A 12,320-nucleotide genomic window follows, 5' to 3' on the forward strand; every position below is an offset into this window, starting at 1 on the left:
ACACTCCAAGTGCAACATACAGTATGACAGCCCTTTCAGGCACAGAACCACAGAAATCTGTGGCCAAAACCCATGCTTTTGACAATTTGAACTTTTCAGATTTTGACTATTTTAGTTTATTCAGCTGAGCTAATTGTTTCTTTAGTAGGCTGTTGTAACCACTGCACTCTGCCCAGCAGGCTGCTGCTCCCTGAGAGCTCAGTGAGGGTTTCCCAGGGCCGTGCCATCAGTCGCATCCCGGAGTCCATTTGGGACAGCCCCGCGATCTGGCTCCGGCAGCAGCAGCGTCACAACGCAGTGGGGTAAAGGAGGCAGAGAAGGGTCTCTCATGAGGGTGTGAGATGGCTTTAATCACATCTTGTCCCAGCAATGCTCAGAGGTAGAGAGACAGCGTGGTCCGGGTGCGGGGTGGTTTTGTCAGGGCCCAGGGGCGGTCCCTGGGCGGGGTTGGGGTACAGAACAAATAGGGAGAAACCAAAGGAGTGGCCAAAGCCAGGGAGGGAACAGGGGAACACACAGAATCATGGGGTTAACAGGACACCACATCAGGCCAATATTAAATGTGTGGTTTAATTAACGCATTCAGAAAGAAAATTAATTCAGGTGGCTTTAAGTATATAACTAGGAAATATGCCACCTCGAATGAAAACATTAAGTAAAGGTAATTTTCCTCATTTCTAGTGTACTTTTGCCATACTTCCTAAGTGGCAGACTACACCAAATGGGCTGCACACATCAGGGTCAAGGCTTTTCTTTATGTTAGAAAGTAATTACCCATTTTTGACAATGCCAAGTTATTTTCTTCTTCCCGAACATCTTAAGAATAACATTTTTTGTAAAAGCAAAACTGTTCTCAACAGCATAAAATACACTCTGTAGAGCACAAGGCTAAAAAATCTTGACTGGTTACATACCTGCCCCAAGCTGCTTTCATTGTAGAATCTTTATCAACAGGAATGCATGAGGACTCAACAACACTTGATTTATTCAGTTTGTAGCAGAGACCGCAGTCTGGATCTAACATACATGCACTACAATAACTGAAAGAGAAAAAAAGAAATACTTAAGAACCACTTCATTCATATGTAGATGTCAAAACCAACAGCACCTCCTCATCAATCGTGGAATGCACATAGTTAAGTTGTCAGTGTGGGAGACAAGACATGTTCTCCAAAAACTATCACATACTGCTTTCACCTTCTTCTGTAACACATTTTGGTAGTCCATCTGCATCCACCCTGTGATACCTGATCAGGCTATAGGAGAATTCATTCATAGAATAAATTTTAATTGAAATTTTATTAAATTACTGCAGAATTTCTATGTTGTCTCCATTTAGAATATAAATCTATTTTCAACATACCTTCCTCTTGCTTAACTGATTGGTCAAATTCCAAACCAAACAGTTTGGTTTTTTTTAATTAGGAAAGCTGCATTAAATCTGCTCTTAACTGAGATATAAACTAGAGAAAATATTTTTACAATAGAGATGAAACAAAACTTTCAGGTAAGAGCCAATAATTTTATCTAACTGTAGTAAAATTTCTTCTCTTGCAAAAATAAATTATAAAATTGTAATTCTGCAATTAGCAATTTTCAAAGGAACAGACAATAACTATTACAGTAGTAAGACTTGGTTACATTTTCTTACATCAATATTAGTACAGCAATGGGCAGTAACCAAAAGAGTTGACAGGAATAGAAGACTGCAACTGAATAAAAAACATTTTTATAAATCACAAATCTGTTGAAGTATGCAATAATAATCCTAAAAAATGTATAAGATTATAATATTTTCTTACATTGAAAAGAATCCCATGATATCAAACAGGATTGTGACATATGATTTTCAAACTCTAGAACATTTTCCACTCAAATGATGTTATCAAAGTGCCTGTTAACAACATGAATTTATAGAAAGACACAGCGATGAGTGTCATCTTTATGGTGTTGCCAGCAAAGGACAGGACAGGGACTGGGCACCTCCTGGTTTTCCTCAGTGTCCTCACAAGCATCAATGCAGAGATGAACAGCAGAGCTGAACTCGCACTGTCTGTTCTGTCCTGCTGGGTAACTCCACGTAACCTCATGGGGTGCTGGGTATCAGTAACCAATTGAGTGGGAAGCACAAGATATCTTATTTATTTCTCCCTCCCATTCGGAAAAAAAATTGAGATATTTGAGTATTCATTCCAGTGTCTGTCTACATGGCTGCTAGTTCAGCTGCTCCTCTGCCTCTATTGGATATCATAGAATAATTTAGGTTGGAAAGGACCTTTAGTATCATGAAATCCAACTGGTCTTCCTGTTGGCATTCAACATAATAAAGGCTGCTGGATTTCATGTCTTACCAAATGTCAGAGGTTTTAGAGAGTTACTCATAACCATTTAAATAACTTTAAATTATTATTTTCCACATCTTTTCTGAAGTGTGTCTTTCAGATTGAACAGTTAAATAACAACTCTTTATAAACCCTTTACCATTGGGCTAGGATTTCCCATCATTACCGACACAGTGAGTTCATACAATCAGACTTTGACTTCAGATTTTAGAAACAAGACCAATTTATGCCAGAGGAAACACAGAAATGCAACATACGAGACATAAAGCCATTTCAAATCTAACTCCCATCAGCCTAAGAGTAGGCAGTTTCTATTCAGAACATTTAGCATTCTTCTGTGCCCTGTTTTATCACTGATATAAAATTTTATGTTGTCTTTGATGAGGTACATGGTCATTGCTTTTTCCAAGACGAAGACCAACGTTTTTTTCTCCAAAATCCCAGCATATATACAATTGTTTCATAACACAGTAAAGAAACCTCCATCAGTTACTAAGTCTAATGATAACAGAAGATGCAGCATGAAATAAGCAAGGAAGATTTTTTTTTTTCAAAGAAGCAATTAAAAAACAATCAGAGACACCATGTGCTGAGGCTGCCTATTCTAGAAATAAAATATATAGTAGTTTCAGGTTTATGCTCTTCTTCCCTCTAGCCCCATTATTATTTGCAAAGCTATTTAAACAGTTTGAAATTGAGCACATAATCTGACATACATGCTCATAGTGATATAAATAATATAGGATATAGAATATACCAGGAAAAGAAATGCACAGTATAATACTGACATGAAACTACTTCTTACAGAGCTCATTCCTGTCCTCAAAAATACCTGCTTATCAGTCATATCAATATATGTATTGAAAAATATGTCAGAGGATGAATCTTTAACAATACTGGTAATTCTTCCACACAGAGATCAGTTATGGCCTTGAAAGCTCTATACAGGAGAACTCTCAGATGTCAAGGTAGGAAAGGAAATTTGCATCCAATTATAAACAGGAGATATGCTTCCTCTACTTATCATGAGATATTTATATTTGCACTAAGTTTATGAGCTAGTGTCTTGAAAGCAAGTTCATCCATGAAAAGCCACGTGAAAATTCCCAAGCAGGATGCTTGTCTGTGAGATTGACAATTCAAGACTGAAATACCTGAGAGAGATCATTTGATTTTGATGAAACCAAAGCAGCATTACAGCAGAAAGGTTTTACAACGTGCCTGTTTGCCTCCCTGCTTGCCAGCTGGGCTCCTAGGCAACCCAACAAGAAGGCAAGTGTCTAGACTTCAGATGCTTCAGCCTATGAGGCAGAATAACAACAACCAGGACTCTGAGGCTCCAGAATTCCAAAGATGCCCAGCTTCTTTGCGGATCAGTGGCATGAACTCAACGGAACAAAGTAGCCTGGCCTCTCAGTTTATGGAGAACTGCCATGGAATGGGATCTCCAGGTTTCTGCTTCAACATTGCAGCATGTTTACTGAGGAGCTGATGGACTGTTAGCAGACTAGATATCCCCAATCCTGCAATTCCTCACTGATTCTGCCAACACACTCAACACATGTCCCTTCATCCAACCACACAGGAATAACTGATACCTAGAAAGACTGACAGCACTAATTTTGAGGTCCTTTGACAGCAATTTCTTGCCAGCCTGAGCAGCAACAACTTTCAGAATGCTCTGCTCTGGATCAGCCTGCCCAATTACTGCTCCTGAGATTAGAGGTTGATCACAAAGGCCGCAATGCCATCTTCTCTCACAGAGATCTTATACTATATGGATGAATTACTAATTGACTATCTGTGTACATTTTTCTTTATACCAAAATTACTGTTTTCTTTCTTCCTAGCAGTGCAGTTTACTAGGCTCTAATGCAGTCTCTAAAAATATTGAATAAAATCTCTGACCTGCCAAAGTGACTCTCCAGATGCCAATGAAAGGTCCATAACTGCTTTTTCTCCACTGCTTAGAATACTCCATACTTATGTTTGTTTCATCATTACATTTTGCACTTTAAATCTGCAATATGACCTCGTAAGTAATGCCTTTCCTACAATTCTCAGCAGTCTTGTAATTTGAGCTGCAAGTTTGACCTTGACACTTTTGTTGAGTGATTTAGCATTAAAAGACCTTTGCCCAGGACCCTTCCTCTCCAAGTACCATTTCTTTTTCTCACACTATTTTGACTTTTTTCAAGCTGAACCTCAATTTCTGAATTGTTTGTTTCAAAACATTTCATTGATTTTAATTTTTGCCAGATTTTAAAGACCTTTCAACTTTGCCTTCCATATTCTGTTATCCAATTACAAAATGTTCCTAATGTCCAGCTACAGAAATGCAAACTGAACCTGATAATGTATTATGGACTGTGTAGCTGTACAGAATGTAGCACCTGATTTCATAACATTCTACTGCATGAGTAGCAGAACAGCCACTCAGAGAATCTAAACATCCCCAAATACACACTTTTTTGTGGACAGACTCTTTCCACCTCTTTTAGAGTCATCATTCACACTGAGTATATGCTGCAGAATCAGCCTGGGTATGTGAAGAAGGCTCTATATGTGAAAATCTGATAGATCGGCAACATGCAAGTTGGACCTGATGATCCTTATGGGTCCCTTCCAACCTGAGATATTATATGCAAGACATTTTGCTCATATCCTGTCTTGCCCCCAGAGTAAATTCCACTGTTGTGAGCTTGTTTAACCCACTGCTCCTGCTCTGTAGGATACAAATATTCATATTCCTGAAGACAGTTTTCCTCCTAGAACTGCAGGAACAATAAAATCTGTCTCAGGCAGGAAAGGCTCAATGTAGGGACAGGAGGGTCTTGCAGTACCTACTAAGGATTAGCACATCCCACCCAGAGAGAACATAAGCTGCAAATCATTGCAGGCTGGATGGAATGTCACTTTGACTGTGCTGCTTTCTACTATTTCCAGCTTGCTGTTTGCCACACTGGAAGCATGATCCTAGGCCAGGTGGACCTTTCATCCTACCTTCAGGTTACTCTTTGCTCTTAAGGTTGGCTATGTACACAGTCTCTGCCTCCCTTAGCTTGCAGTGTGTAGTTCCTTTCCAGCTCCTTACAGAAGAACAACAAGCTGGGATCAAGCTTTCCTTGCTTCTGTTCTTGTATTCTATCTACAACCAGACGATGTCTCTTCCTCCAGCCTCAACCAAAAGAAAATGGCCAAGACAGCTGAGCTGAGTATCACTGGTCAGGGCACGCCTACTCAGCTGGACTCACCAAAGGACACAGGCAACCGATGAATCCAAACAGCCAAGGTGTTTAGTTCAACAAAAAAAGTACAAGGACTTTTGGACAAATACTGCAGTACTTATTAGCTCTGTTGACATGTCAGGATATTGATACCTTCAGCCAGATACACAACTAAGGATCTTATGGGTTTTTTGATAAATGGCTTACTTCATTTTTATACACAAACTCACTTCAGTTAGGTACTAGGACCATGTTTAAAGCTGCCTGATGCTTGTGCCTGAGGGCTTATGCTATCTGTACATGCTCCACTACACCTCAGGCATGAAATCAAGCCTTTCTTTATACTTCTGAAGGTTACTGTGTTGCTTCCAGAAGTGAAGCACTAAACTAAGATTAAATACAACTGGACAAGAATATAGGGGATGCTTTAAGCAGTTAAAATGTGTGCTAACTGCAAATGCCACTTCCAGTGGTTGTATCTAGGATGCAGGAAATACAACGTTTAATAAAGAATGAGAAAAATCCACTTGGACTTCCTGCCATTATAACAGACCAAGTGACAGAAGCTTATTTGCTAAACTCTACCAGCACTCTGTTAGGTAACACATATATCTATTTAGTGGTAACCATAAGGAAAAGCTATAATTTATAATCCCAGTACTTGGATGCTAATTGGAGTTCTGTAATTTACCAGACAGATATTCCAACAGATCTAAACCATGTTCAAGTATGATCAACCCTTTCTCATCTTCAAATCAGGCTCCTGCTCCATCTATTCCACTGAGATGATTATTCGGTGTCCTCCGTAAAATTCCAGACCAGTCCTGAATCCTTACCCTTCATGACATGCCAGCCACATATAAATACACTAGCTCTCTTCAAACATTCCTTAAACTTTCTTCACAAAGGCTCCCACTCCTCAACTGTGCAACATAATTTATACAACCTCACAGAAATTGTTTTCAGCCTCTTGGTGTTCGCTACTTCTGCTTTAGATGTGGTGAGGATGTGAAGGCTCACCTACTCCTCTCATCTATCATAGTCCTATGAAGATAGTGACTCTACAAACCTTGCCTAGTCCTTAGATCATCAGGGCTATCCTACTACTGCTATAAGCACCTTGGCAGCAGACTGTGCTGGAATGCTGACATCACAGGAGAAGTGCTCTGATCTATTTACTCATAGGTATCAATTGTTTCTTGTCTTTGATGAATGTTTTTTCTGAATTTATATAGCCTCCAACTATAGAGCTTCTTGATTTATTCCTGGAACTGAGCAACACAGACCATAAAGAACAGGAACAACTGACTTACACATGCCTTTATTTTGGACAAAATCGCTGTCTCTGCAGCATAATTTGTTTTTAAAACTACTTTTCTAAAGAGACCCTACACATAGATACTATATTTCCAGCTTCCAGGCAGATCAGATAGAAGCCCTGTTCAAACTTGATTAAAATCACCCTTGTGTGACGAAAACCTGCAGACCATATAAAGTATAACACCATCACTTTGGAAGATTTAAAAAAATCATTCCCTAAGCAGTGTTCTGGTTTTGTTAAACAGCAAAGTCTTAGAAGCACTAGCAGAGATGTGAAGTGTTAATAGGTTCTTATATGAATAACACCTTGTTTCCTCACCAATGCAGAGTTTGAGTCAAAGTATCTGGAAAACTTAACAATGGTTACAGGAACTGCATTGCAGTCACAGACATTATAGTTCAGGTAAGTTACTTTTCAGATCTTTGTGTTTAAATTGATGAGGGGAGTTTTTTCTCATTCCCATTAAAGATGCTTACTAGATAGATTGACATCTTCCTTCCTATCCTTTATAACTTAAAATTAAATTACAAGTTTTGATTGATAGGACCAACATGCCAGCAAAGGGAAAATTGTTACCAAGCAATATATCATTATATTATTTACTTAATAAATTTCAAGTCTACGTTGAGGTCATTTCACAGTTCTGCAACATAAACCATTAGAATTTTAACTACACTTCATAAGAGCTGGCAAAAGCATCCTCAAACATGTTTATCTCTTTACATATTCATAATTTTCTGACCTCAGTGGCCAAAACACATTTATTACTGCAATTCTCAGTTATCAGAAAGACCAATAGCTCAGGCACTTTGACATTAGAAAGAGAAAATGAGAATCATATTTTTAAAAATATTGGTTCCATGATACAGTGACATTATGAAAAATAGCATTGCCTAGTTTGCTGATAAATCAGATTGTCAATGAGTTCTCAATAAAATGAAGTGCAATAGCTAATACACCTACTATATGCATCCTGAGGCTATTAAATACAATAAAACCTGCTCCAGTTATGAGGTTAGCTGAGTTTTTCAGGACTGATCACAATTATATACTTCTGCTACATTCATAGAGAAAAGATATATTTCTGTCCATTAGCTATCTTACTAAATGGCTATGTGGGAGTATTAAATATTGGTGCCTTCATCTTGGTGGTGTGTATTTGTACAATGAGCTAAGGATCATGAACCACATGAGGGTGACTAATTCAAAAATGAACAACAGAGTCCTTGTGTGCCCAGCACAGCTGGCACCGCCTCTATTATTTTAATCAGTCTGAAGACAATCTGTTCAGGAAGGATTCTGAGATACTTTGTGTGCACAGGTATCATTTCCCTAAGATATGAGGGTTGACCTAAGCTTAACACAATATTTACCATTTTCATATAGTACCTGGCATGAAAAATATGGTTAAGCAGAATAGGTTCACATTATGTCTTCTAGAGCTGACCAAGTCTCAAGAAGTGCAGAGAGAGACACATTAATGGAGACAAAATGAGCAAAAATACAAGGCAGCAGGACCACGGTCATTTTACAGAAATGGCTCAATGTCCCAAACAGTCACACCACTGATCCTTTAAAGATTGGGAAAAGGTGGGAGGGTAGCTAATACACATGCCCTAACCTAAACCTCCTTCCAGAACCAGTAAAAATGGGAACATTTATAGAGTTTTGGTAGTTGGAATAATAATAGGAATGGATAGTTCATCTTTTCACTTCTAAGGTGACAAACTTTGGGATGCTGTTGCTTTGTATTCCTAAATTTACCTTTGAGATTTCTGTGGCCTTGATGATAAGTGAGATCACAGCTGCTGAGGAGATTAAAATCAAATAAAACAGGTGGTCACACTGCAAATATCTACACAACCTTATACAGCTGAGTGTGAAAACGAAATTTGATTAATGGATGGCACAGAGAGGAGCATTCACCCTGCTTCTCCTCAGTGAGACACACACCCATTTCCAACTATATGGAGGCAAAACAAATTTCAGTGTTTGGAGTGCCCTGCTGAATTTGAAGTATTTCCATGATTCAATTTTTTTTTTCACAGATTTATGGATTATTTTTTGGCTGTTCAGCTATAATATTCTACATCTCTACACCAAATGAAAATACTTTATTTGATTTATTTTATTCACAGCGTATCTTACTGGTTTGTTTTCTGCAACCACGTACAAGTAGCTCTATTTGCATGGCATAGCTCTTTGAGAACACAGTATTCAAGCCCTACATGCTTTTTTGAATTAGGACAATGACTGTGCTCTTTATTTGCTAGTCTTTCTATCTTCATTGTTATTCTAGCAGCAGGAATTAGTCTGTGCAGAGGAATAGGGATCTGAAGGAACAACAAGCAGACTGTTTGTAGTAGTGCTAAGGGTTCCTTAATGGACACCCACACTTACTATAACCCGATGGATTCAGAATCATAAAATGTATTTTTACTCTGCATAGTATCAGTGAAACTTCTGTCAGCAAAAAAAGTTCTACTGGTGTTTTTGTAACCTATAAATACATTTTGGCACAGACAAATGCAAATTATATTTAGGAAACACCCCCACACTGAAATGCCCAAGCTGCAAACAGGTTTAGACTTTAAGTTTACCTCACCTCAGAGAAGCACTGTGTCCCCATAAGAGGAAGAGGACTATGAGTTGCTTTTGTGCAGGCACATACTTGAAAGCAGTTACAGGAGGATGACATTATGTGTTCATCTTCTGAAGTCCCGCTGACTTTTGCTTTTCCCAAACTGAGACCTCTTGAAGACTTGCAAGATACAATGCTAAGCAATCTGAGACACCAGCAGTTACACTGGAACAAGCTAAGATATGGGTTAAGGAGCAAGAGACCACTGCCATGAATTGACTTCCTTTTACTTTGATTGGACATTCTGTTTGTAACTGTCTCTACAGCAACACTTGCTGCCCTACACAGTGCCTATCTGTACAGTAATGCCATTATTCTTAGAGTAGCAAAGAAAATATGCAAGACTGGTGTGATACAGAGTAGACTTTTACTTGCAAATCCTCAGGTTTGGGAATCTTTTTGATTCAACTTCATAACTGCCATGGGGAATAACTCCAGGACCAAAAAGGAGAGAGAGGTGAGTCACAATGTAAAGCCCAGCCTTTAGCTTTTCTTTGGTTTGCAGTTCCCATCTCCTCTTCCTTCCAAGACCATCCACGTTATGCTCAAGTTCTTCTAACCCAAATGGAATGCTGATAACACCACCTACTTTCTCATGACAAAACCAATATTTTATATTTCATTCAGCTTATTGACAATGTGTATAGAAAGCAGGCATACTCAGATCTTAAACAGCCACTTTTCCAAGTCAAATATAATGTATTGCATGTCATACCTGCCAGAAATAATAAATACTAATATTCATGATGCTGAAGGAATATTCTTCCTTTGGCTCTATCTGGATCACAGCTTAGTGATATTTTGAGGCATGAAAATTTATACAGTTCTAGGTATACAAGTGTAAAGGTGTTATTAAGCATATCAATCCCTGTTTCTTTGTATAAACCTTTTAAATACTGGGTGCTACAGCCTAATTATGTGATTTGTGGGCAAATGCATCCATTTATTAGTTTCAGCTCTCCTGGCTTTTGTGTATCTCTATTACAGTACAGCATAAGAATAAAACAGAAGCACCTAAAGCTTTCTCGTATGTTGCTCATTATTTCCCCGCCCTTCACTTCTATCTCTAAACAAAAAGAGCTCCTACTATTTCAAAATACTCTCAAATGAAAATATTTAAATTATTTTATTGCTCTTTTTCCAGAACCTTTGAATTTTTATCATATCTGCTTTTGCCCACTTCACATCAGAAACAGAAATCACAAGAGATTACAAGTACTCCAATAATTCATGAAACAACATGCCTTTACTAGAACTACCTGCTTTAATTTTTCATGCTTTTGCCCAAAAGTGCACACTATGAAAGACATGAAAATTTCCTTCCTGACTGGCTATGGTTAACTGGAACATGAAAATTCTGTTGAATATTTTTCATTGTTTTTTAAGTTGGACTAGCCATATTTCTTGTATGTAAATTTTATACCATTTCAGGTTACATTAACTATCTAGCTTCATTAAATAACAAATTATGTGTTCTGCAAAGGGTGCATCTCCTCTCTCCAAACATCCTTTCCAGTTAACTGAAGTACTAAGCAAATCCTTCTCATGTTTTTCTTTTAATGTAGTCTTATTCCAAAAGGAGAGCATCTTCCCCCTTTACCTCTTTTAAACAGCCTACTCGCCATTTTGTAGACAGGCCCATCTCAAAAATTGCAAATTATAGCTGACTCTGCAGTAGAAAACAAGTAAAATACACATTTTCAATATAGGAACCATTATATCTGGTAGTATCCTGTGTTGCAGTTATTAATATCTATTTATACTCAATGAAGACCTTCGATCCCCTCCCCAGTTTTCTATAAACCTTCAGATCCTCACTATCTTTCACCTAAGACATTGCTCTGGCATAAGAAAAGCCATGAACCGTATTTCTAACCAATATCGCTACAAAACTAGAAGTGTACCTCTCATTTCTTGATATTTATTTCTACTACAAACACATGTAAGATGGATTTTGAACATAATTAAGAACTTCTTTAGCCATTGAACTAGTCTTCTCTGAATACAGAATTTTCTAGTCTGTCAGCTAAATGAACATAAGAGCATATTCATATGAATAAACCCCACAAAATATAGAAAATTACACATTCTTAAAACCCCAGAAGTAATGTTATTTGAAACTATGACTGCATGTGGAAGAAAAATAGGTCAAAACCTGCACATTTATTGTAATTGTTAATGAGTATGCAATTATCTGAACATTACTTTTTCTCGCTCAGGAAAACAATAGGCAAGGAACACATCTTTTGAAGAGTTTACAGCTGCTATACATGACAAATCTACAAGCAGATGAATAACAGCAAGCATTTTTACAAATTCCTTATAAAATATTCCTGACTTTGTGTACACTATAACTTGCAGTAGGTGTGATATATTAGAACAGGTATGTGTGGAATTCGCCACTTAACCACCTTATTTAGCCCAAGAAACTCCAAAGGATTACTCAGAGAATTTAATCAGAGTCTAATTTTCTCTACAGAGGGAAGTTAGGATTTTAAATTTAGCTATCTAGTTTAGTTCCTTGTACTAGGCTTCATGAATAATTGTCTATTACTCAGACTAGGTTGTAAAACTCAATTAATTGGAAGCAATCTTCAAGAAGATCAGATGAATGACCATGAAATCTCACCTGTATTTTGTGCAGGTAGAGTTTTGATGTGAAGGATCTGGTGGATTAAGTGTGATTCTTGGCGAGACCTGAGCTGATAGCAAAAATCCCGAAGCTAGGATAATGAGTGCTACAGCAGTACCTAAAAATACAGATAAAGAACAATGTGACACTTTTCTCC

At 37.9% G+C, this 12,320-nt stretch overlaps 1 protein-coding gene across 1 annotated transcript in view; it reads right to left on the reverse strand.

Moving 5' to 3' along the window:
* The window catches only part of SLC2A13 (solute carrier family 2 member 13), a 142,332-nt gene that overhangs the window by 25,290 nt on the left and 104,722 nt on the right, over positions 1–12,320 (reverse strand). The window contains exons 6-7 of the mRNA XM_082279685.1: positions 12,161–12,281; positions 915–1,040 (exon numbers count right to left, since the gene is read on the reverse strand). Coding sequence (XP_082135811.1) covers positions 915–1,040; positions 12,161–12,281 — 247 coding nt within the window. The remainder of the gene's footprint in view (positions 1–914; positions 1,041–12,160; positions 12,282–12,320) is intronic.

This window comes from Coloeus monedula, assembly GCF_965178545.1.
Source record: "Coloeus monedula genome assembly, chromosome: 4".
Taxonomy (NCBI): Eukaryota; Metazoa; Chordata; class Aves; order Passeriformes; family Corvidae; genus Coloeus; species Coloeus monedula.